This window comes from Orycteropus afer, unplaced genomic scaffold (genome assembly GCF_000298275.1).
Source record: "Orycteropus afer afer isolate SDZICR_OR568_19922 unplaced genomic scaffold, OryAfe1.0 scaffold00100, whole genome shotgun sequence".
NCBI classification, from domain to species: Eukaryota; Metazoa; Chordata; class Mammalia; order Tubulidentata; family Orycteropodidae; genus Orycteropus; species Orycteropus afer.
In genome coordinates this window covers 2,532,067-2,558,918 of record NW_006921687.1, presented here as the reverse complement: position 1 = coordinate 2,558,918, position 26,852 = coordinate 2,532,067, and the positions used below count along the sequence as shown (strand labels likewise).

The window sequence follows — 26,852 nt, the reverse complement described above, 5'->3', positions numbered from 1 at the left end:
AAACGGTGGCTATACATGTGTACATTGCTAGAAGAATAAGATCGACTACATCTGTGGAAGGAGGCAATGGAGAAGCCCAATATCTTCAGCCAAAACAAGGCCAGGAGCTGACTGTTGTTAACAACAACAACAACATGGGCAATATGTTGAATGATGCAGGAAACATCAAAAGAAGATGGATGGAATACAGAGAGTCACTGTATCAGAAAGAATTGGTAGATGATCATCCATTTCAGGAAGTGTTATATGATCAAGAACTGATGGTATAGAAAGAAGAAGTCAAAGCTGCACTGAAGGAATTGGTGAAAAATAAGGCTCTGGGAATTGATGGAATGGCCACAGAGATGTTTCAACAAATGGAAGGTGTGCTGGAGGCACTCATCGGCTATGCCAAGAGATTTGGAAGACAGCTACCTGGCCAACTGACTGGAAAAGATTCATATTTATATCCATTCCAAAGAAAGGTGATCCTACACAATGTAGAAATTATTGAACAATATCATTGATATCACACACAAGTAAAGTCTTACTGAAGATAATTCAAAAATGTTTGCAGCAGTATACTGACAGAGAACTTCCAGAAATGCAACCTGAAATCAGAAGGGAATGTGGAACTGATGTCAGATATGGATCTTGGCTGAAAGCAAAGAATACCAGAGAGATGGTTTACTGGTGTTTTATTGACTATGCAAAGGCATTTCCTTGTGTGGATCATAACAAATTATGGATAACATTGAGACCAAACCAAACCAAACTCACTGCCCTCGAGTCAGATCTGACTCATAGAGACCCCTCCTTGGGTTTCCAAGGTGGTATCACTACAGAAGTAGATCGCCCAATCTTCCTTCCGAGTAGTGGTTCAAACCCACCAGCCTTCTGGTTAGCAGTCAAATGCCTTAGGCACTAGCGTACCAGAGTGGGAATTCCAGAACACTTGATTGTGCTCATGAGGAACCTGTAATAGACCAGGAGTTTGTCATTCAAACAGAAGAAGGGGATACTGCATGGTTTAAAATGAGGAAAGGAGTGTGTCAGGGTTGTATCCTTTAACAATACTTATTCAGTCTGTATCCTGAGCAAGTAATCCGAGAAGTCAGACTACATGAAGAAGAATGAGGCATCAGGATGGGAGGAAGGCTCATTAACCACCTCAGACATTGAAGACAACACAACTTTGCTTGCTGAAAGTGAGGATGACTTGGAGCACTAACTGATGAAGATTAAAGACTACACTGTTCAGTATGGATTACACCTCAATATAAAGAAATCAAAAACCCTCAAAACTGGACCAATAAGCAGGAGCATCATAAATGAAGAAAAGATTGAATTTGTCAAAGATTTCATAGTACTTGGTTCTACAATCAACACCAATTGAAGCAGCAGTCAGGACATCAGAAGACATATTGTATTGGGTAAATCTGTTGCAAAAGACCTCTTTCAAGTGCTGAAGAGCAAAGATATCTCCTTGAAGACTAAGATGTGACCAACCCAAGCCACGGTATTTTCAATTGCCTTATATGCTGGACAATGAATAAGGAAGACTGAAGAAGAGTTGATGCTTTTGAGTTGTGGTGTTGGTGAGGAATGCTGTAAGTACTGTGAACTGCTAAAAGAATGAACAAATCTGTACTGGAAGAAGTGCAGCCAGAATGCTCCTTGGAAGTAACAGTGGCCTGACTTTGTCTCACCTACTTTGGTCATGTTGTCAGAAGGGAATATTCTCTGGAGAAGTATATCATGCTTGGTAAAGTGGAGGGTGAAAGAAAAAGGGGAAGGCCCTCAACAAGATTGACTGACACAGTGGCTGCAGTGATGGGCTCAGGTATTGCGAGGCTGTCACAGGACTGGACAATGTTTTGTTCTGTTATATATAAGGTCATTATTAGTCAGAGAAGACTTGATGGCACATAACAACAACAAATATTTGTGCTTCTCTTCTTTTTTATTGTGATGTGAAGATTTATTATTTTTCTTTGAGGTTATCCTGTAATTTATAATTTCTTCCCTGAGTTTAGAATAGGCCATTCTATCTTACAACTTTCCTGACCTCCTCACCATTTAAAAGTTCTGTAACTACACTATTTTTTCCCTCTTTTTGGTTGGTAGCTGTCTTCATTTGCCAATTGATGTCTCCGGTTCCCTGTTTATAATCTTGTAAACTTATTTTACTTTGGGTACTTCCAGAACTGAGTTGGTTTCTGGGTTATGTCATCATGTGTATGAATGGTCGGTTGTTGTTTGCTATTATAGGTTCTCTGTTCAAAGGACCCTCTTTAGTATATCTTATAAGTTTGGACTGGTTTTAACAAATTCCCTTAATTTCTGTTTGTCTGAAATCTCCTAATTTCACCACCATATTTGAGGGACAATTTTGCTGGGTATATAATTCTTAGTTGAAAGTTTTCTTTTTCAGGGTTTTATATATACCATCCCATTACCTTCTTGCTGAGAAATCAGAGCTAAGTCTTATTGGTTGCCCTTTGTGTAACTTTTTGTTTTTCCCATTGTGCTTACAGGATTCTTTGTCTTTGGATTTGATGAGTTTAATGGTGATATGCCTTGGTGATTTTCTTTTGGGGTCTATCCTGTTTGGTGTTCACTGAACTTCCTGAATGGATATATTCTCATCTTTCATCATATCAGAGAAGTTCTCTTCCAACAAATCTTGGACAATTTTCTTTATGGTTTTATTTCTCTCTTCCTGTTCTGGAATTCCAATTACATGTAAGTTATTCCTTTTGATGGTATCCCATATGAATCTTAGGCTTTCTTATTTTGTTTTGATCTTTTTTCTGCTTGGTCCCTTTACAGAGAAGTATTTAGGTATTTTCTTCAATTTCATTAATTCTGTCTTCCATTGATTCAATTCTACTCCTCTGTCCTTTCAGTATGTTATCTATTTCTGCAAATTTCATATTAATCTTCTGGATTTCTATCTGTAGGTTTTGAATCATTTCTAATTATTCATTTATTTTGTCATTTTGTTCTTGTATTGTCTTTTGAACTTGTTTTAGGGTTTTATCTGTGTTTTTCTCTATTTTGTCAGTGTTTTCCTTGATCTATTAATCCTTTGAAGGTATCTAAATATAATTCTTCAAGATGTTGTGACTTTGTAGTATTTATATTTAATTGGTGAATTGGTGATTATGCTGGAGGGATTTGCCCAAGATTTTCATTTTTTTTAAATGTATCTGAGTAAGCAGGGTACTATGTTCCTCTATTTGCTAGTTCGGCAGCACTTATGCACTTACCACCTGTCTCCTGGTGAGTGTGACAGAGAATGAGAGTGGTTTCACCAATCTCTGTTAACTGTTTGTGAAGAGCAGTTAAGGGTGAGTCAGGCTCTTCTTGGCGGTGTGTATTGTTGGTCAGTTGGTGCAGAAGGAAGTGGTGGCTCTCACTCAATAAGTGAAGCCGCAGGAGGTACATGTGTGGTTGTGTCGTATGGGGCCGATTGCTGTCTTACAGTCAGTTAGACAAAAACAATAATCAAAAACCATCAAAAAAGTAAAATACTTTAAAAAGCCAAAAGAAACATGAATACAAAAAAGTGGAGGGAGGACTCCCACAATATCTGGGGAGAAGGGAATAAAAGAAAAGAGGTAGAGTGGGAGAATAATGAAGAAAAAGTGGGAAAAATTTAAAAAGAATAAAAAGAATAGGGAGAACCACAAGAAAGAAAAAAGAATGGGGACCAGGAAAAAAGAAAGAAAAAGCCAAAAACTAGAATCTGGGAAGGAAAGAAGAAAGAATAACAATAAAAAGGATGAAGAATAAAGTAATAATAATAATTTTAAAACAAACAAACTGAAAAAAAAAATCTGGGTAGGCATCGAGACTCTGTCAGAGCACACAGACTGGGATGGAATTCCTTCTTACCTAGAAGGTGGGTGGGAGTGAGGGATGGCCGCACCTCTGTTCACCAAGAAGGTGTGGGGTATAAGAATAATAATATCACACCTCTTCAGTCTTCGGTGTCCAGTATGTCCTTGTGGTCCCTGGCAAGTGGAGCCTGTTCTTAGGTCCCTGGAATCTAAGAGAATACTATCACTTTAAATATCCAAAAGGCTGAACTGCTTGTAAACATTCAAAATGGCTACACCCTTCGGACAGCAAAAAGTCCACAGCTCAGCCCATCTCCTTCTTGGCTGCTTCACATTTTATTCACCAGCCACCAGTGCAGTCCTCCGTGCAGTCCCTGGCTATAGAGGCAATTTTTAGGTTAATTCTTAGGTCTTAACACCACTTGGCAGTATCCAAGCTGTCCATGCCATCAGGATCGCTGACAGTCTGCAGCTCCGTATGTCTCCTTTCTTGGTGTTTTCATGCAGGTTCTTCTACTAGTTGGAGTTTAGTCCACTTCTGTATCCTTCCTTTCAAAGCTCAGGCCTGCAGGATTATTTTCTGTATCTGTGTTAATTGGTTCCTCTACTCTTTGTTGAAGAGGTCTGTGTAGATTGTCTGCCTATTCTGCTCTTACCGGAACTCACAAAGCTGTAATCTTTACAGACAGACTGCCACATCTTTGTCACTGGAGTGGCTGGTAAGTTCAAACAACCAATCTTATGGTTACTAGCCAAGTGTTTAACCACTTTGCCACCAGGGCTCCTTAAGAGAGATATATACAGAATGAAATCATAAATCAGAAGAAGTGAATCTATGTTACTGAAATGCAGTGTGTTTGGAACAACATAGAGGGAAATGAGGTGGGATGGTGGTTGTAGCTGGATATTGGAAGTTCCTGAATGCCAAGCATCAAAAGATTTTTAGTAGGATTTTCACATTGTTCAAAATGCTGTCCCTGACAGCTCTGTGAAAGAAAGACTGGGAAAGCAGGAAACTAGAGCAGGGGGTTGGAACACCTCAAACAGTACATAAAACCATAAATATTTATATATTTAATGCTTTGAGTCTTCACTATTTCACAATATTTTCATTTCATTAATATTATCCCCAAAGTCAACAGTCTGATTACATAGCTTTCAGTTCTAAAAATAAGCATGTGCATAACATCATTATCCTTGAAAAGAAGAAGCATTCATCACAATGCTCATAGAAACCCATTATAAACAGCTACCAAAAAAAAAAACAACAAACTCACAGCAACCCCTCCTTGGGTTTCCAAGGTGGTATCACTACAGAAGTAGATTACCCAATCTTCCTTCCAAGGAGTGGCTGGTTGGTTTCAACCACCAGCATAAATAACTAAGGACTTACTAATATAGAAAACACAGTTTTTAAGAAAGAAAATTTAAGCAAAGTGAAAATGTATAGATATATGTTTGCTTTTAGCTTTGGTAAAAATAATTTTTAATGTCAACTACCTTAACATATACAGAATTGATTTATTAGATATTTGTTGAGTGCCTACCAGCTGTATGGGAACATGGTGCTAAGTACTACAGAAATGTATGTAAGAGTGAAAAACACAGAGAAACAGTTTTAAATAAAGAGGTCACACAAACTATAATTATGATACTTTGCTTGATATAAAATCAAGTAGTAGCTTGCCTTTTAATTGATAAATTTTGGGGATGATAATTTTAGATCAGGCAGATATTGTCTCAATAAAAGCTTGAAAATAAAATTAAACATAACCCCCAAAAATAAAAGAGACAAAGTGTTTCTTATATAGATCCATAGTAAAAGTTGAATGAAATACACGCACACACACACATACACATGTGGTGGTTATGTTTGTGTGTCAACGTGGCTGGGCAGCTGGTGGTAGTTATTCCCCATGATGAGACTGACAATCAACTCCATGGTGGGATCTATCACAAGCAGCTGAGTAGCTGCTTTGGGTATGTGGTCTGCTCCCCATATACAAGCAGCAGCTTTGGGAATGGTCTCTAGCTTATGTCACATTAGACCCTGCATGTAGCCATGTCGTTGTTCAGCAGCCTGCCATGCTCTGCCAATCTTGGGACTTACAATGGACTTAAATTAATGGCCTGCTGTGTGGTTTGGTAACATCGGGACTGTCCCTTTTTACTTGTCAACCTTGGGCTCGTCAGCTTCAGCAGCCACCAGCTGTCTGAGTGAAGAAAAACCTCTAGCTTCAGTGGGCCAGGAGCAGGAGGCAGAGCTGAAGCCCCAGGTTGAGAGGCTTTCACCCAGCCCCTAGAGCCTGGCACTTTGAACTTGGACTTAAAGCCTCCAAACTGTAAGAGAATAAACTTTTGTTTGTTAAAGCCTCTAATTTGTGGTACTTGTCAGAGCGGCACTAAGTAACCAGAACAATATACATATGTATAATATATGTTATGTAATATATATATATGTGTGTGTGTGTGTGTATATATATTATTATATAAGGAAAAGATAATTCTTAAAAAGTCATTTCTTATGGTTTTTCTTATTTTCTTTACTTTAAAATACAGCAGAATTAATTAATTGTGTCTTATTTTCAAAGAGATTGAAAGCTTTCACTGACAATTATCCCTATATTTGAAAACTTAGAAAATGCTTGGCAAAACTTTTAAAATAGCAATTGAATAATGTGGAATCTGTGTTTATAAATTGAATGCAGAAATGCATCTAGATGTTTCATAAGTTCAACTGTTATAGTTGAGATGTATTAGGGCAAAATATACAAAGATAAATAAACATGGATAAGAATGATTATAATAAGTAGAGTGCTCAGCCTTTTGGAAAAAGGGTGATTGGTAGGGCAGTTAGAGAGAGAGCTAACCTTATATATCTTACATTAACATGATTATTGATTCCACTTCTTTGATAGTCATCAAAATAATAGGAAAATATAGTAATACTACTTAAATAGTATAGGAAAATAGATTGTGTTTTTCAAATTAGTGGATTGTAAAATCAGTTTAGTGGGTCAAGACCAACATAAAGAGAAAATATAAGTATTAGTTCATGAAAAACTTTTTTTTTTTTTTTTTTTTTTTTTTTAGCTGTGTGAGTATGTCTGTGTGTGGGAAAGGTTGAGATGCAAAAATTCACATTAGTATGCATTGTGGATGGAAATGCCTGAAAAATTTGAGTTAAAGGGTCACAGTCACAATGGTCATTAATGCATCACTGTCAACATAAGGAGGAGTTCCACAGGGGAGTTTCACAGGGGTCATCTCTGAGTGTAGGGGTATTTTAGCATCTTGCCCATGTCCCAGATAATGGAAAGTAGAGCACATTTAAGTTGCTGGTGATGTCTAGTGGTAAAACCCTAGAATCTTCAAACAGAACTAGGATTTCACATTGCTTTTCCACACTGATATACTAATGAGAATGAAAGAAGGCTCTGTATTCAAAATACACACACACACAGTGACAAAGTGAGAATAAGCTATAAAAATGAATGGATATAAGCTACAGGTCTGGAATGAATAATGAGCATACTAACTCAGAAAACATAGCTCTGAGATCTGTAAGGCACACCAGATAAAGTACATCTAGTAATGAGTGAAAGAGGCTATGAAACGAGTGATTTCTTCAAGTTATAACTCTAACACAGCAGTTTTTCGATGTTCTTCTTGTTAGGTGCCATTGAGTCAGCTCTGACTCACAGCAAACCTATGTACAACAGAACAAAACTGCCCAGTCCTGCTCCAGCCTCACCAAAGTAAACCCAAACTCATTGCTATTGAGTCGGTTCCAACTCATAGTGACCCCTCCTTGGGTTTCTGAGGCAGTGTCTCTACAGAAGTAGACTGCCCAGTCTGCCTTCTGAGGAGTGGCTGGTGGGTTTGAACCGCCAGCCTCCTGGTTAGCAGTCAAATGCCTTAGGCATCCTGTCACCAGAGCTGCCAAATCAAAGTCACAGCCACTGAGTCAAAACCAACTCAGAGAGACCCCTGCTGGGTTTCTGAGCCTGTAACTCTTTATAGAAATAGATAGCCCTATCTTCCTTCCATAGAGCAGCTGGTGGGTTTGAAACACTGACCTTCTGGTTAGCAGCCAAATGCCTTATCCACAATGCCACCAGAGCTCTTTGAGCCAGGCTCACAATCCTTGATATATACCTGAGCCCATCATTGTAGCCACTGTGTCAATCCACCTCACTGAAGGTCTTCCTCTTTATCACTGACCCTCCACTTTACCAAGCATGATATCCTTCTCAGGGAATGGTCCCTTTTGACAGCGTGACCAAAGTAGGTGAGATAAAGTCTGGCCATTCTCACTTCCAAGAAGCATTCCAGCTGTACTTCTTCCAGCACAGATTTGTTCATTCTTTTGACAGTCCATGGTACTTTTCTGTATTCTTCTCCAACAGCACAACTCAAAAGCATCCACTCTTCTTTGGTTTTCCTTATTCACTGTCCAGCTTTCACATGCATGTGAGGCAACTGAAAATACCATGGTTTGGGTTAGGTGCAACTTAGTCTTCAAAGACACATCTTTGCTCTTCATTACTTTAAAGAGGTCCTTTGCACCACATTTGCCCAGTGCAATACATTGTCTGATGTCTTGACTGCTGCTTCCATTGATGTTGATTGTAGAACCAAGTAATATGAAATCTTTGACAATTTCAATCTTTTCTCCATTTATTGTAATGCTGCTAACTGATCCAGCTGTGAGGATTTTCATTTTCTTTATGTTGAGGTATAATACACACTGCAGACTGTAGATTTTAATCTACATCAGTAAGTGCTTCCAGTCATCTTCACTTTCAGCAAGCAAGGTTGTGTCGTCTGCCTAGCACAGGTTGTTAATGAGTCTTCCTCCAATCCTGATGCTGCATTCTTCATATAGTCCAGCTTCTCAGATTATTTGCTCAGAGCATAGATTGAATAGGTATGGTGAAAGGATATAACCCTGACACACACCTTTCCTGATTTAAAACCATGCAGTATCCCTTTGTTCTGTTTGAATGACAGCCTCCTGGTCTATGTACAGGATCCTCATGGGTAGAATTAAGTGTCCTGGAATTCCCATTCTTTATAATGTTATCTATAATGACCCACACAGTGAAATGCTTTTGCAGAATCAATAAACACAACTAAATATCTTTCTGGTATTCTTTGCTTTCAGCCAAGATCCATCTGACATCAGCAATGATATCCCTAGTTCCACGTCCTCTTCTTAAACCAGCTTGCATTTCAAGTAGTGCCTACATATTCATAAGGACAAAAGACTTACATGTTTTTTATTATCTCAAAATGAGGCAGAGTTTCATAGGATTTGCAATTTATTAGAGACAAATTCTTTAGAGGTTTAAAAAGTGATATATAAATCATTTATAAACTGATGAAAAAGATAGTAAGCGTGTATAGATTTTTTACATTTTAACATTCTCTCCAGAAAATGCACAAGCAATTATATTCTATCTCAATACTATGTGTACTATATACAGGTAGAGCTCTGGGAATTTTATAAAATTAGTTACTATATTAATTTCAGGGAGGATAGAATACTGTGTCCTATATATCACTGAAAGGCTTCAAATAGTCATCTTAATGGAATTCAGTTTCTTATTACATCTGTGAGACTATAGAATGTATGACCCTTCATTTGAGATTTTTGAGAGAAAGTTCTTAATGAACTATCATGATAACTTAATAGAGACTTTTTCTACTGTATATCTTTTCCCTCACTTTCTCAGAGGCAACGTAGAAGAAAACAATGTTGATCTGTGGCATCATGCTAACAGTGTTATGAGTACACTGTAATCCAGTCTACTAGATAATGATCTTGTCTATTCTCTACTTACCTTGCTACATGGTTAATTACAGGAGCAAAGTTGGTTGGTCCATACAGTTGTACAGATTTCAGACTCCTATAATAAGCCTCCATGACCCCCTCTATGCCATCACAGTAGGGGTTTTGAGGGTTCCCATTCTGTAGAAAGTTATAAGAAAAGATAAATTAACAGTGTCTGTGAAAATGGATTGAAACAAAGAATAGAATAATACATTTTAACCCTCATAACAATTTTTTTGCAAGTTACTTATATCTGTAACAGAAAAATAATAAATTAAGTGGTCAACAATAGATTGCAATGTTACTTAACTACAATAGATTATATATGATGTAATGTACTATTGTTAAAATACATACTCTTCAAAAAAGAAGAAAATTTAAAATGATCATAAGAGAAGATGAATATCATAACATTCAGTAATTAATAGTGCCAGAAGACTGCCAGAAGAATCAACACATTAGTCTTGAAACAATGCTCCCTAGGAGTGAGGATGGTTAGGACTTCATCTCATGGACTTTGGACATGTTATTAGGAGGGAAGAATCTCCGGAGAAGGAGACCATGCTTGGTAAAGTAGAGGACTAGTGAAAAAGAGGAAGAACCTCAATGAGATGGATTTACAAAGTGGCTGCAACAATGGGCTCAAACACAGTGATAATGGTGAGGATGACACAGAACAGGGAAGCGTTTCATACAGCATGCATAGTGTCTCTATGGGTCAGAACTGACTCAAGGGCACCTAACAACACATAGATGAGGAAACTCAGGCACTGAGAGCTTTGATACTGTGTCCAAGGTCATTCAATGTAAATGGGAAAGCCAATTATTTGTGTCCAGGCAGTCTGGATTGAATCCAGGCAGAAACCAGACTCTTTTACCACTGTTCCATGCTTTTATGAAATCCTAAAATGTTGAAAAGCTGGAGAGCTTAAAAGGAGCTCTAGTGGTGCAGTGCCTAAGGCATTTGCCTGCTAACGAGAAAGTTGGTGGTTCAAACACACCAGCTGCTCATGCAAGGAAGATGGGCTACCTACTTCCATAAAGATTGACCATTTCAGAAACTGAGTTAGAATCAACTCGATGGCAATGAGTTTGGTTTTTGTTTTTTTTTGAAAGCTTAAGAAACTGAGACAGATATTACCAATTAAGGAAATTTTGTCATTTAAGAGAGAGATTTATACCCACTTTTTCCATTTAATATTCTTTTCTTCAATTTTTTATTACTTAATCCTCATGTAAATTTCTAAATGTAATAAAAAAGACTTCTTTATGCCATAAAATTGGTTATATGAATTGACTGAAATTAAAATATAAAAGGAAAGTTTAATGTTAAGCAGGAAGCAGTTAATGGTTGGTTTTGATGTTAATCTGAGCTGACCTACTTCACCTCACCTTAAATAAGATTTTATGGTGTTCTTTTCCCCTGACAAGGTATGAAGCTAATTAAAATTAAAATGCATTACCCATTTTGGACATATAAAAGTATATTATATACTTGCCTTAGGGAACAATTATAAACCAAGATTGTTCTGAGCTGCTTTCTGATGGATGTTTTAACATTTTGACTAAAGATTTCTATTTCTATAAAACTATATATTTTTTCTATTCCTCTGAAATTGAAATCACAAGGTCACTGTTTCTTCTCTTTGGTTGTAAAAAGATAATCATTGATGTCCTATTCATCACTATGGAATGTTTAAACCATTTCCTCAATTAGTGCTACTACTACATTAAATTGCTTTATGATTTCCTCATATGCCTTGGATGCTAAGAATACTTTATTACTTAAAATTATATATTATTTTTAATATATGTCTGCATTGTATGAGAATTATTTTAAATATTTTAAAGCTATCACAATTAGATTGACCACCTAATGATAAAGTTTAATTAGTTACAAAAATAATTTTTAAGTCCATTTAAAAACTCATTACTAGAAGTTATGATTCAGGGAACCAATTTTTGTTTGTAAAAGTAAATTAGAATGAGTTCACAGAATGTTTTTGAAAAAAGTTCATACCATTTTGTTGTTGATTAATGAAGAGGATGATGGATGACTTCTAAAATAGTTCCTAAATTAATGATCTTTTCTATTTACAAAACAGTGAATGTCAATTTGAAGAAAACACAGGAAAGCATAACACAATTCAAAACGAGCAATAATCCCACCATGCAGACATAAGTGAGAGGGGGAGGTACTTGGACAGTAACCCATTCTTCTCTGTTTCCCTGAGGGACTGTGTTAGAAATTTAGGCTCAGTTCAGTCCACGAAGCCTATAGACTATGTTGCTACCTACAGACTTTACAGACCTATTTAGCAGGGCTAACAGACTGACAAAATGCGGAAGAGAAGATCTTAAGAGCTGCTGTTCTACGCTTTAAAATATTTGTTGCTCATCAGTGATTGCTTTGAAAATATTCTCAATAAACAAGTATCTATTGTGCTTCTATTTCATGCATAAAACAGTGTTAAAAACAACTGGTTATTAAATTTTTAGAATCTAGATGAAAGAAAAGACATACACATAAATATTAAAATGCAAGGATTTCTATAAATAGTAAAATACATGAAAAGTATGCTAGTGCTTTTACCTATTTAGTAGAAGAAACATCTGGACAGGTGTAATATTTCTCTAGTGATCAATGCAGAAGCCTTTTTTTAAAGGGATACTGGCCACCTGCCCATCAGTAATACCTCTTCTACAACCCCACACTATTACATTTTCTTCAGAATCAAAATGAAAGGACAGCAATGACTCATTTTTTTCCTACCACCAAAAGTGCTAAAGTGGTAATATGAAGTAACTCTCCCTTTCCTTTTCTATATCTTTTTCTTCTCTCACAGTATCTACTCTTATGTGCATCCCACATGACAGGCTGGGATTTCCTAGAGACTCTTTTGATTGAGCAAAGCTGTTTCAGCGTTTGTACTAGCCAGGACTCAGTCACTAAGAATTTTTATCTTTTTTAAATGGCCTTCCTTTTCTGTAAGATTATTTGAATTTAGTAAGATAAATAGATAAATGGTTGTTTGGTTTGGTATACACACACACACACATACACATATATAAATACATATATATATATATATATATACACCTACACATACATATATACATACACATATACCTATATATGTTAGAGCTCCGTCGGCACTCAATGACCATGCCACACACCAGGGTACCCAACAGGAGATTTTATTTAAAGAGGCAAAAGGGTGCCTGCACCGAGGAAGGACAGAAGAAGAAGAAGAGGAAGAAGAGGAGAAGAAGAAGAGAAGAAGAAAGAAAGAGGAAGAAGAGGAGAGAGGAAGAAGAGGAAGAGAAAGAAGAAGAAGAGAGCGAGCAGGGGAGAGGGTGGTCTTATATAGACCTGGGTTAAGGAGGTTGTACATCAGAGCTGGGGGAAGGGGTATTAACCTATCAGAAGCTATGTTGCCTTTTAAAATTCGCGCCTTGCAGGAAGCTCAGTCTCGACTTCCTTTAACTGGGTTATGACCTTGAGCAGGGCAGCAGGGAATGAAGAAGAACCCGGAAGAGCCACGCAAGATGGCGTGGCATATCTCTAACAATCCCCCCTCTTTGGTTTTTAAAAAGAAAGAAAGAAGAAGAGCCTGCTTTTGTGGGAAAAGGGGTGAAGGTCAATCTTCCGGAGCTGCTTCCTGCTGGTGAGGGGCGTAGCATCTTTGGAAGCAGGGCCTTCTGTCTATCCACAGATAATTTGTCTCTTGTAGTGCCAAAACCAGTTTTATTATGTTTCAACTTCAGAGATGCTGTGTTGTTTTGCCTGGTTGGTGATATGTAGTATGTAGATGTCCTCAAAGAAGCGGCTTCTAAGGGTGTCAACTCCCAGGGGTCGGCAGGACATGTTTGGTGTCTGGTGTTCTGGGACCTGTAAGACAGGCTGGGTTGCAACGATTAGGGGAGGGAAGCGAGAACTGGGAAACAGTGGAGCCTAGATGGCCAAGGTATCTTATTAGTTGGGTGGTCTCCACGAGTGCAAGGGAATCTCTTCCAGGTCTTTGGCTTGAAAGATCATTTGGTTTGCTGTCTGTTGTGAAATTTGGATAGATATCTGTTGGACCCGTGATTGAATGAAACAGAGAACACAGGGGGCAATGATAGCAATCAACATGATGGAGATTAGGGGGCCCAAGAATGGTAGGAGCCAGGGTAGGGAGTCCAAAAAGAGGGAAGAAAAAGGTGGACCATTGTTAGTGGATAGACGTTGATCTACATTAGTTGCCCTCTCGATGAGTCTTTTGGCTGCATCTTGTACTATACCTGACTGATTTATATAGAAACAACATTCTTCTGCCAGAAATAGGCAAAGACCTCCCTTTTCTGCGGTTAGTAAGTCTAATCCTCTCCTGTTCTGAAGAGTGACCGCCGCAAGGGAGTTGAGTAATCTCCCGCAGTTTATCGAAGTAACAGCTTTATGTGAAATAGCCTATAGGCCCGCTAAGAGGTACTGGAGCACTTTGTCCCTGCGAGTGCGGACATTCTGCCCAGATTGGGTGTCTAGTTGGTTTTCCCGTCCAAGGTCCTGCTCAGGAACAGCTTCTGGACCTACTGGCATGGTACAGTCAGTTACAGGAGTTAGATTGGTATGTTCCTGAGCAGCCCCAAGAACACATTCCCTTTTGTCAGAATTTAAAGTGGAAGAAAGAATTACATAAATGTCATGCCAAGTTAAGTCATAAGTTTGAGAGAGGTAACAAAATTCCTTAATGTAGATGGTGGGATTGTGAGAAAGGGAACCCAGACGTTTTCAATCTAAGTTGGTGAGGGAGAAAGGAATATGGACACAGATAACACCTTCAAAGTCAGCCATTCCACATAAGGGACAGAGAAGGGGTTTGTTGAGAATGGGTGTGGCTGCTCGCTGGGAAGGGTAAAAAAGGACTCTGGGGAAGTAGTTTCCAGAGATGTTAGTGAAGAGGAAGGTGGGGGTGGCGGAGAGGGTGCAGTGGGGTTAACAGGAGGTGTGCATGTCCTGAATAAGGAAGTGGTGTATAAAGAAGGGATGAAAGAGATTCAGGTGGTCAGAAAAAGAGGAAGTTGGATGCTCTGGTGGATGAGTCTCATAAAAGATTCTTAACCTAGATGGACTGAGGCTAACACCATAATCTTCTTTAAATCCCTTTGGAAAATTTTTTGATCATGTATTCTAACACAGTAGATTTACTGGGGGTACTTCCCATAGTGACAGTGGTGCACACAAAACAAAAGACAAGTCCCGAGGACCTCTCTGATGCCTGGTTGTCTGCCCTTCTTACGAAGGTTTCAGTGGGTCTTTGGCTAAGGTATCTCCGTATAAACCCTGGAGCAGAGGGCTAAGCCACACTGTTATGCCAATCTGACCTCACATGAAATGCAACTTCAGGCCCATTCAAATCCTGTGACTTTTCGTCTTAGAACTTCACATATATCATTTACATAGACAGACTAAACAGTCACACAGACACCAACCCCAACAAAACCGAATGTGCACTCTCTACTAGAGCTGCTAGAGGGACTCAAACCCTCTACCCTACCTAATCTGGCCAAAGTGGACTCGAACCCCTGAAGAGGCGGAAGGGGACTCTAACCCCAGAGAGCTGCTAGAGAGACTTGAACCTTCTACCCTACCTAACTCAGCCAAGGGGGGACTCAAACCCCCGAAGAGGCTGAAGGGGACTCTAACCCCAAAGATTTTAGGCTAGGGAAATTGAGAGGGGTCGAGGAGTCTTTAGAGGGGGTTTGGATAGATGTTTCATGTGTTAGGAGAATTTGGATGGTATTGCAAGTAGAACAGAGAAAGAGAGAGAGAGAGAGAGAGAGAGAGAGACACGGGAGCGCAGGTAAAAGAAAGTTTGGATGTAGGGAACCTCCGGCCATTTGCCTATGTGGCGACAGAAATTATTAAGATCAGTGAGGATGTTAAAATCAAAAGTTCCTTGCTCAGGCCATCGAAAATTATTATTGGGGCCAAAGAGTATTGCAATAGAAAATTAGGCATTTGGAACGTAAGTCTTGAGCCAGCCCCAGGGTGCGGAGATTGAGTAAGAGACAAACCAGGGGAGTAGTTGGGTCTGGTTTGGAGTTCTGGTTACCCATGATCTCTTAAGTCCCAGTGGGAAGATTCTGTCAAAGGACCAGTGTCCCAGTCGTTTCACTAGAATCTTGGAAATGGAGACTGGAAGAAAACAGGGGGCATCTCTGCTGTAGTCTTCAGTCTGGAACGGCTATGCCGTGGAAAGACAGGGAACCCAGGGCGTCCCCAGGGTACCTCAGCCTTTGGAGTGGAAGAGACTCTGACGTGAGCTCACAGTTTGTGGACAGAGGCTCTGGAAGTGGAACCAGGACTTGGGATCTAGGTGCCCAGGATTGGGAAACTAGTCAAAAATGGGAAACTCACCAGTGTTGGATGGTGGTGGCTGGAGGTTTCTGGTCCACGAAAAGGAGGAGGGGTTAAAGAGAAGTTTTTATTCTGCGCCCCCGGGAGAGGCTGGGGAATGTTACAAGGGGTCCATGGATGCTTGGTCACACATGGACTATGTCAGCCATTACAGAATCCTGAATTTTTGTTGAGAAGTCCCTGACTACTGATCTGGGGAGGGCCTGTAAATCTTACTGGCTTAATAAAAGGGGCATTTTGGGTAACTACGTAAGAAGCGTGATCCATTGGAGGCTGCAATTGTATAGTGTAGTTGCATAATTTAGGTGAGAGATGTCCCAATGGGGGGCTTGTTATGTTGCGCTGGAAACAGAGTGGGGGCCTGGAATGTAAGTGTCAGGTGGTCTAGTCCTTTGGAGTTGTGGTAGCTAGGCCTAACCCAAGTATGAGGTCAAGTGCAATAATGAGGATCAGACAGAGGATGCTAAGCGGTATCGGTGAAGAGAGAGTTTGACAGTACATGAGGGTTTAGGAAAGGAGAGTTAGTTGGTCGTAGGAAGCCCTTGTTGCACAGGTCTGTAACAATTGGCAGTAACCCCAAAAGACTAGAGTGTGGCAAGGGATACTGAGCTTGGGCCGGAAATTGGGAAGGGTCTTTGAGAAGGATTTTAACAGGGGAGCACTTGGCTATCGAAGGTGAGTGAATGTCCCAGACTTTAGGGTCAACTAGGGTAGGGTCAATAGGCCATTGGGGGAAGGGGGGCTGGGACTGGACAGCCTGTGAAAGTAAAAGACAGAGGGAGGATGTCGGAGTGCTGGAGGGATCCGGAAGTGAAAATTGGATGAAGTGCCAATTTTGAATAAAATGTCTCAACCCAGCAGGGGAACAGGACAGGAAGGGAGGACCAAAAAGGAATGTAAAAATGAAAAATTACCAATTGTACACGATAGGAGGGGAGTTTGTAGGGGGCAAAGTGATTGACCTTCTACCCCAACAACAGAGGTCTGAGACAGGGAGGAGGATCCCCAGGACTCTCGTAAAGCACAAAACTTGGCACCAGTGTCGATCAAAAAGGCGATCATCCTACCTGCCATGGTGAAGGTTACTCCGGGCTCATGGGTGGTGACCCGCGTTGGGCCAAACAAGCCAGGGCCTCCTCACAGGTCTTCTGCTGCCAGACTGATAAGGTCGTTTGAGGGAGCGCGGGGGGGAGGGTGAGGCGACCCTACAGTGGGTGGACACCAGGGGGCAGTCGAAACCCCAATGTCCCTTTTGTTTGTATTTGGGGCAGGGCCTCATGGGAGGTTTGGGGTTTGGGCATTCACTAGCCCAGTGGCCTTGTTGATCACATCGGCAGCAGAGTCCCAGAGGGTTGGAGGGTCCCCCATCGGGGCATCCTGGCACGGTGGGATTGATGGCCTGTGCCAACAATTGGTATTTTTGTTTGGCTCTTATCTCAGCCATTATAGGCTTTAAACACAATTGTGAGAGTTTCTGCCTGGGGAGTAAGGGGATGCTCTAATATATATATACAGAGAGAGAGAGAGAGAGAGAGAGATATGTATGTGTATATAAAACCGAAAAAAAAATAAAAAATCTAAAACTCACTGCCACTAAGTTGATTCTGACTCATAGAGATCCCCATTGGGTTTCCAAGCCTATAAATCTTTATGGAAGGAGACTTCCTCATCTTTTGCCCACAGAGCAGATGGTGGGTTTGAACAATAATTTAGAATAAAGTTAGTTATCACAGAGTACCTTAGCAGAGATCAAGTCAAATTCTATGTCTTTGAAGACCTACTTAACCCTTATCTGTCTGGCTTATCCAGGAAAACAAAAGTACTTTAAAAAAAAAAAAAAGCAAAGTAATATAATCATAAGGTAATATTATAGTTGAGGCATTAGCACCATCGATATCATCATTCTTGATTCATCAGTTTAGGAGAGTATTTTGTTCATAGATGTAAAAGAGTATGATCTTTATCTCATATGAATCTGAATTGGTGCAGATAATAAAAAAATGATTCATTAGATACATGCATAGGTGTGGTTACAAAAACTCAGTGTGGGGTAAGAAAAGCAGAGAATTAAAGGGAGAGAGAAAGGAAAAAAATCATATACAAGGGTGAAGAGAAAGTTATGGAAGAAAAATTAATAAACTTCATTTGGTTTAACATAATTATTCCTTTTCTAAGGCTTTAAAATAGCACATGACCTTTTTCCTGAGGCACTTAAGACTTAGCAGCACATGAATGATTTTCATGGCCTTATAAATTTCCAGGAGATTTTAATTCTCTAAGACACAACAGAATCCCAATGGATATTCATTTTTATATGCTATTGGGAGTGGGCATGTGAGCTACTTCATGGAAGGGAGAATTAAACCCTCCAGCAATCTCTCCTAAAATTGTGTGGTTGATAGAATAGAAAAGCATGAACAAGTACTGGAATAAAAATGTGAAAATACTGCTCTCCAGATATATTTAAGGAAGATAAAATCTAATCATACAAGAGCTTCTGGAAGATCATCTATATCATGATTTTAATAAAGCTTCTCTCTGAGAGGTGGGATTTCAGTTGTTTTTATAAGATGTGGTTTAGTAGTGGTCAAGAGCACAGATTCTAGAACAAATTTGATCTGGGTTCCAGTCCTAGCATTTGCAACCCTGGTTAACCACCAAGACTCTGAGCTGAGTTATACAATTCCCAAAGGCATGCTTCTCATTGTATTCAATATAAGTGGCACTTGGTAGAATGGTGCAATGTTTCAGCCCTGATAAATCTTAAAAAATAAAACCTATTGCCTTCAAGTTGATTCTGACTCATAGCTACTCTACAGGGTAGAGCAGAACTACCACGCAGAGTTTTGAAGGCTGTAAATCTTTATGGAAACAGACTGCCACCATCTTTCTTCCAAATAGCGGCTGGTTTGGAACTTCTTACTTTCTGATTAGCACCCAAGCTCTTAACCACTGTGCCACTAGGGCTCCTTACTATATATCTACCACACAAGAATTTTATGAAAATTACATAAAATAATGGGGATCTGTGGTGTCATAGTGACTAAGGCATTTGACTGCTAACCAGAAAGCTGGCAGCTCAAACCCACCAGCTACTCCTCAGAAGGAAGATTGGGTAATCTACTTCTGCCCAGATACTGCCTCGGAAAACCCAAGGAGGGGTTCCTATGAGTCAGATCCTACTCGATGGCAGTTTGTTTTTTTTGTTTTGGTTTAGTGTTTACATTTGTCTAGTTGGCTTGCAGAACTTGAAAAATAAATTTCTCCATAATAATCACACATTGTTTTCGTAATATGAATTAAAAACAACAAAGAACTACAAAAAAAATGGGTATAGAGAGTTTAACTACCTTCTACAATATGTAGAGAAAGGTAGGGAGGCACTTCTATTAGGAATAACTAAACTTTTTCACATAATTATAGTTAACCATTCCTATACAGATTTTACATTCTTTAAACAGAAACAGTAAGAATAGGTCTGATTTGGTCTATTAGTACTATCTGTGTGGGGTTTACTAAGTCCCTGGGCAGAAACAACAGTTAATATTCTTGGCTGTTAAAAAGGTTAGAGGTTTGAGTCCCAGAGATGCTTCATAAGAAAGGCTTAGTGATCTACTTCTCAAAAGTAAGACATTGAAAACTCCATGGAGCACACTTCTCTGACATACATGGGGTCTCCATGAGTCAGAATCAACTCAAAAGCAACTAGTTAAGTGTTGGGTTTATTTTTAAGGTGGAGTGCAGCATATTGCATATCTGCATTCATATCACACTGGAAAAGACCTATGTAAACTGAATATTAACTAGAGAAATGTTTTTTCTAGTCATAATGGACCGTTTATATTTAAAAAGAAATATTTTAGAACATGGTGGATTAAAGATAGCCACACATTCTTTGATAATCCTCCCAATGAAAGGTGAAGGTTAATTCCTTTACCTTAATCCTGGACTGACTTGAGTGGTTTGCTTCACCAGTAGAATGTTACAGAAGTAACATTCTGAGACTTCCAAGGCTAGACCACAAAAAGCCTTGCAGCTTCTGCTCCAGCCTTTTGGAATACACAATCTAGGGAAAGTGGCTGCCATGAAAAATCTCTAACTACCTGGGACCAACCATACTGTGATGAAACTCAACCACATGCACAGGCCATATCAAGAGAAAAAGGGAGCCCAACCCAGATATTTTGGACATCCTAGATCAGGCACCTGACAAGAACAAAGAACACATTCTAGCCCAAGCAGACATGACATGGTAAGAAGTGAGGAATCCAGTTGACAACTAACAATGGAACTGGAGCCTGAGACATGTCCCTGTTGAACTCTCCAGTTATCTCTTGTAATTTATGCCAACCCAGGTGAGGTGTGTTCATTACCAAGAAGAAACAAGCCATTCTCACTGTACCCTGCTCTAATTCCTAACCACAAAACATGCTGGTTTATGCTTCTAAATTCTAAGGAGGTTTACTATGTAGCAATAACCAGAAAGACCTATTGTTTATAAACAAGATGAACTTCAGGTAGATTTATTGCTAATCTATTTAGCTGCCTTTCTTTCCAGTAAGGATACATTTTTAAGTCAGTCATTTACCAAAATTGGGCTGAGTCTTGCATGAGAGTCTAAAATCAGAGCTACTTGCTGTATGTAAATAGACCAGTTTGAAAGCGGAGCCCTAACTCAATTACAAAGTCTTGATATGAGTCTAGAATCCATGTAGTTGTGTTTTCTAACAGCAGTTCCTCTTATTTTGATGTTTATTTACCTAACCACATACCCTAAAGGAGGAGGTCTGGTAGCACAGTGTCTAAGGCATTTGACTGCTAACCAGACACCTGGAGGTTCAAACCTACAATCCACTCTTTGAAGGAAGGCTGGGCAATCTACTTCCATAGTGATACTGCCTCAGAAATCCAAGGAGGGGTCACTATGAGTTGGGTCTGACTCAATGGCATATAACAATAACAACAACATACCCTAAAGGACACATTCTTTTTTCTGAGCCCTTGCAGGTGCAAGATAACAGAGGTACAAAATAATCTACCCCAAAGTATCTTTTCTACTATGGTCAAACAGATGCAAGATGTAATAGCTTATGCTGAAGGGTCTTGATGCACAGCATTATTGATTAATCTTTAAAATGGACCCCCAGAAATTACATGATTGAGAAAGCAATTAAATAGCAGGTTACCAGAAAAACCTGTCCTACCATAGTCTTGTAACCATCCTGTAGTATACTGTGGAGCATATACCCTTAACGAATCATATAATCTTACTTGTGTGTTATCCACTTATCCCTGTTAAATCCCCACTTTTACATATCCCAACTTTGTCTCTCCTGATTGTCAGCCAATTATGATTTTGTAACTTCTAGTTCCTGCTCCAACTGTAAAATAAAATTTTTCTTCCTCATCGTCTGATTGAGCAACCATCTTCATTCTGTAAATCTAGATAACTTCCTAGTCCAGACTTTTTCTGGACTTTTAATATATCTCTTAATTTTACTTCTATAGAGTATGTGTTTTCATTCCATTAAAGTATAAAATTACAAGAGCTTCCTTCATGAATGACTAAAGCAAAAGCAGCAAACTAATATTAAAAGATGAAATACATTAATTTTTTTAAAATGTCAAATCTTTGATATATTCTTACCAAAGCAAATTCATGAGATATCCTTCCATCTGGAGGCAATTTTGCACCAAAACCTAGAGCTGGAAACATTTTATCACTATCATAATCTTGAACAATTTCTCCCACGGCCTTCAGTGCCATACCATAGGCATTCAGTTGGTAAGGATTCATGTAGTGGAGAGAAGTGGGCTGGGCAGGATTACCTGATAACAGAGAAAATATTTCAGACACAAGTGACAGGCTGAAGAACATTTTTGTATTTTTTTAAATTGTGATTTGAGTGAAAGTTTACAGAGCAAATTCATTTTCCATACAACAGATCATACCCATTGTTTCATAATATTGATTGTAATCTCCATAATGTAACAGCTCTCTTTGCACTTCCTCCCTATGGTTAGCTTTTCCCTGTGTCTTTCTCTCCTATGCATTCCTCCATAGGAAATGTATGATTGTTCCAAGGAGCGTACCTACATGGTATAAATGTTCACCTTATACACTTGTCTATTGTTTGGCTGGAAGCCATAGGAGTAAGTTGAATTCCAGGTCTGAAGGGTGACCAGGGTCCATAGTCTCAGGGGTTTCACCAGTCTCGATCAGACCAGTAAGCCTGGTCTTTTCTATGATTTCAAGTTTTGTTCCACATTTTTTCTCACTCTAACCAGGAACTCCTATTTTGATCCCTCTCCAAGTAGTTGACAGTGGTAGCCAGGCACCATCTAGTTCTGGTCTCAGGGTCATGTAGGATGAGGTTCACATGACCCACTAGTCCCTTGGACTAATTGTTTCCATGTTTCCTTGGTTTTCTTCATTCTTCTTTGCTCTGGAGAGACCAATTGTTGCATCTTAGATGGCTGCTTGCAAGCTTTTAAGGCCCCAATCATTACTCACCAAAATAGGATGTAGAACAACATTTTTGTGTGGTATATTATGCCAGTTGAGCTTCATGTCCCCCACAACCATGGTCCTGAGCCCATGGGCCCAATAGCTCACTTCCTCAGGGTGGTTAGTTAACTAAGAAGTTATCGTAACTTTGCCCCCTCTCTATTATATATACGGACATTCTTATAGCACTGTAAATATGTATGTAGAAATATTGTCTGCCATACTTATATATGGTCACAGGTATATCCCCTTTTGCCTAGACATACCTGATCGTTCAGCCTGTTTACCTATGTATTCACCCATAGATTAATGCCATAATGCTATGGCTATGTCTGAGTTTCAGTTCTAGAAAAAAATATTTTTGTCAATCTTATTTCATTGTAATCTTTATTTAAAAAAAAAAAAAAAAAATATATGTCTAGCTTAAATACTTATGTCTATGGTTTCCGAGGCAGTATCACTACAGAAGTACATTGCCCAATCTTCCTTCCAAGGAGTGGGTGGTGGGTTTGAACTGCCAGCCTTCTGCTTAGCAGTCAAATGCCTTAAGCACTACGCCACCAGAATTCCCGACTGAGTCAATGGGATTCAATAATTACAAGGCCTTCTTAAAGTTGTATCACAAAAATAGAATATTTTAGGAATATCCTAATTTACCACTTTAAAAAAGGAGACCAGAGAGATGTTTAAATTCAAGCTGTCTAAATATCTAGACCTGTAAATTATCTAGAGTTACTGACTAAACATTCAGGAGCCAGAAGGCCCAAAGTTGAGTTCTTCCATTGGAGGGCAAAAATCTATAAATGACTGTGATAAATCCTACTATTATATCTACTGGGAGGACAAAACGAGATTACGTGTTATGAAAGTGATTACAAATAAAGCACCATACAAATGAAAGTTTTTACTACTACTGTTAGTATTGCTCTGGTGGCACAGTGCCTAAGGCATCTGACTGCTAACCAGAAGGCTGGTGGTTCAAACCCACCATTTACTCCCCAGACAGAAGGTTGGGCAATCTATTCCGTAATGATACCACCTTGGAAACCCAAGGAGGGGTCACTATGAGTGGGATCCGACTCCACTGCAGTGAGTTTGTTTTCTTTCTTTGTTCTTGTAATTATTGCTTGGGTCATCCACAACGTTCTGAATTTCCAATATGCTTAAATTGTGTAGGATATTGCACTTGAATAGAGATGAATTTGAGAGAGAAAGTGACACATATGCTACCACTCAAAAATACTGAGATCTACATTGAGTTGTTATAATTATCAGCACAAAGGCAGCCTGAAAGTCCATTTAGTTTCTTAAGTGAAAATGGAAGGTTAAATGGGACCTGTAATAGCACATCAAGCTCAATTCTACATTAAAACATTGCCTGAAGAAGGAAAGCCTCAGGGCATAGTTCTTTTCTGATAAGGAAAATAATAATAAGGACTTGAGATCCAGAGAAAACAAAAATAAATGAGAGATCTCCCTTGGTTTATAATACATATAATTATACACAGAACATTTTTGCCTAAAAATAATTTATTGTTCAAATGCACTTATATTTCCAAAGGGTTACCAGCATTCAAGGGCTGGTTCCACATGACAAAATGTTTAAAATTTGTCTTCCTCCTAAAGTAGGGACTTTGCCACTTGGTCAAAAGCTCACTGGAAATACAAATAAGCAATATGATTACTGGACTAAATGTTTACTTAACGTAACTCTCAAATATAAGAAGAGCTGTCACCTAAGGATGCTGATATAGAAACTAATTCTATTTCAGTAAGAAAACTGTAATGTAAAATTAAAGCAAAAACAAACAAACAAAATAAAAAAAGCATTAATATCCCTGTGTATCTAAAACTTTAGTCTATCATGTATAGCAGGGCCAGATACAGCTAATCCAAAGATGTTGCCTATCTCTTTCCAGCACCTTCAACCATGCTAATCTCTTTGTTGTTGTTGTTGTTATGTGCCGTGGAGTCAGCCCGACTCATAGCGACCCCTCCTTGGGTTTTCCGAGGCAGTATCACTACAGATGTAGGATTGCCCAACCTTCCTTCTGAGGAGTGGCTGGTCTCTTTACTGTACCAATAATAACACTTTCCTACTCATGCCTGTCTCTCAAGTTGCTCCCCTGTCCTGAAATTCATTTTCTTCTCCTCCTCTTATGCCGTTTACCAGATAGCCTTCCTTGTCTATCTCAGCCCTCTTTGTTTCTTCTCTCCTATCTTTACATGCTCTGGACCATAAAATTTGACAATTAAAAAAACTGCCAAATTGATTGTCAGTTCCTTGAGTTCTGGGACCATGTCTGGGCTGTCTTTGTACTTTTGCAATAATGCTTATGGAAAATGAACTTGTAGTAGATTGAAAGCATTGGGCCCAACTAATAACAATACTCTGGTAGCATAGTGCCTAAGGCACTTGACTGCTAACCAGAAGGCTGGCGGTTCAAATCCACCATCCACTCCTCGGAAGGAAGGTTGGGCAATCCTACTTCCGTAGTGATACTGCCTCGGAAACCCAAGGAGGGGTCGCTATGAGTCAGGGCCGATTCGACGGCAAATAACAACAACAATAACAATAACAATACTAATTATAATAATAGCATGGTATCTAATCTGTATTGAATACTTTACTGGGTATTTCATTTCAACTTCTCAACAAACCTAACACATAGGTACTTACATCCATTTTAAAAAAATAAGAGGTTGATATTTAGAGAGTTTAAATAACTTGCTGCAAATTACAAATTAATAACTGATAATATCAGAATATGAATCTAGGCAATCAGACACACCATTCTTTCCCAACCCATCTGGCAAGAGGAAAAGAAATTGTCTTCTAGAAAGTTGTTACATCTTTATGCTTTGTTGTGATTTCACAAAATATAAACTCCCAATTTAATTAGTCAAAAGTGACTTGATAAATCACCCTGTGCTAGTCCATGAACTTTGTGTAAATATATATGGTATAATAAGTGATAAATTCAAATTTACTCAGACAAATTAAAGTAAATATTGGAACAACAGCTGTGTTTCATGAGTTATACTGGGGAGGCAACTTGAAAAAACTAAAATCAGACTCATATCTGATTTTGTGTTAGAGATGCTTTTGGAAGAAGATCTTACATCAATAAATTATTCTGACTGCTTTATTGAGATGTAATTTATATACCATACAAATTCCTCATTTAAAATGTATACAATTCAATGGTTTTTAGTATATACACAGATCTGTGCAACCATTACTACAATGAATTTTAGAACATGTTGATCACCTCAAAATGAAACATCATACCCATTAGCTATTTGCACTCTTAACTCCATTTACCCTACCCTAAGTGACCACTAATCTGCTTTCTGCTTCTAGAGATTTTCCTATTCTGAATATTTCATATAAATACCAAAACCAAACCTGTTACTGTCAGGTCAATTCTTGCTTACAATGATCCTATAAAATAGGGTAGAACCATCTCCTAGGATTTCCAAGGTTGTAATCTTTATGGAAGCTGACTGCCCACAGAGTAGCTGGTGAGTGTGAACTGCTGACCTTTCAGTTAGTAGCCAAGTGCTTAACCACTGTGCAACCAAGATTCTTCAAATAGTATGTGGGCTTTTGGGACTAGGTTTTTTGACTTAGTATAATAATCTCAAAGTTCAACATGTTGTGGCATGTATTAATACCTTACTCCTATTTTGGTCAAATATTATTCCATGTTTGATTATATAATAATTTATCAATTCATCAGTTAATGGACATTGGGGTTATTTTGCTATTATGAATAATTCTATTATAAACATTCAGGTAAAAATTTTTCTGCAGATATATATTTTCATTTTTCTTAGGTACAATATACCTAGAAGGAGCTCTGGTGGTACAGTGGTTAAGGGATCCAGCTGCTAATGAAAAGTTTGATGGTTCAAACCCATCAGCTGCTCCACAGAAGAAAGATAAGGCAGCCTGCTTCTGTAAAGATTTATAGCCTTGGAAACCCAATGGGGATCACTGTCAGTAGAAAGTGACTCAATGGTAGTGAGTTTGGTTATTTATCTATTTAAATATACCTAGGAGTGGAATTGCTGGGTCCTATGGTAACTCTATTTTTAACAGTTATAGAAACTGCTGAATTGTTTTCCAAAAGTGGGTTCAAGATTTTACACTCCTACCAGCAATGTTTAAGCATAGGTACTGAAACAAGGCGGGCTTGTGCTTACTCACTGATCTGCACTGAACACGTTCCCTTGTTAACCTACCGAGAGGGACCAGGTCTTCGGGAGCAAGGTAAGCAC

At 38.9% G+C, this 26,852-nt stretch overlaps 1 protein-coding gene across 1 annotated transcript in view; it reads right to left on the bottom strand.

Annotated features, from left to right (window-relative positions):
- The window catches only part of CPNE8 (copine 8), a 426,365-nt gene that overhangs the window by 27,404 nt on the left and 372,109 nt on the right, over positions 1–26,852 (bottom strand). The window contains exons 15-16 of the mRNA XM_007943187.2: positions 21,708–21,889; positions 9,671–9,798 (exon numbers count right to left, since the gene is read on the bottom strand). Coding sequence (XP_007941378.1) covers positions 9,671–9,798; positions 21,708–21,889 — 310 coding nt within the window. The remainder of the gene's footprint in view (positions 1–9,670; positions 9,799–21,707; positions 21,890–26,852) is intronic.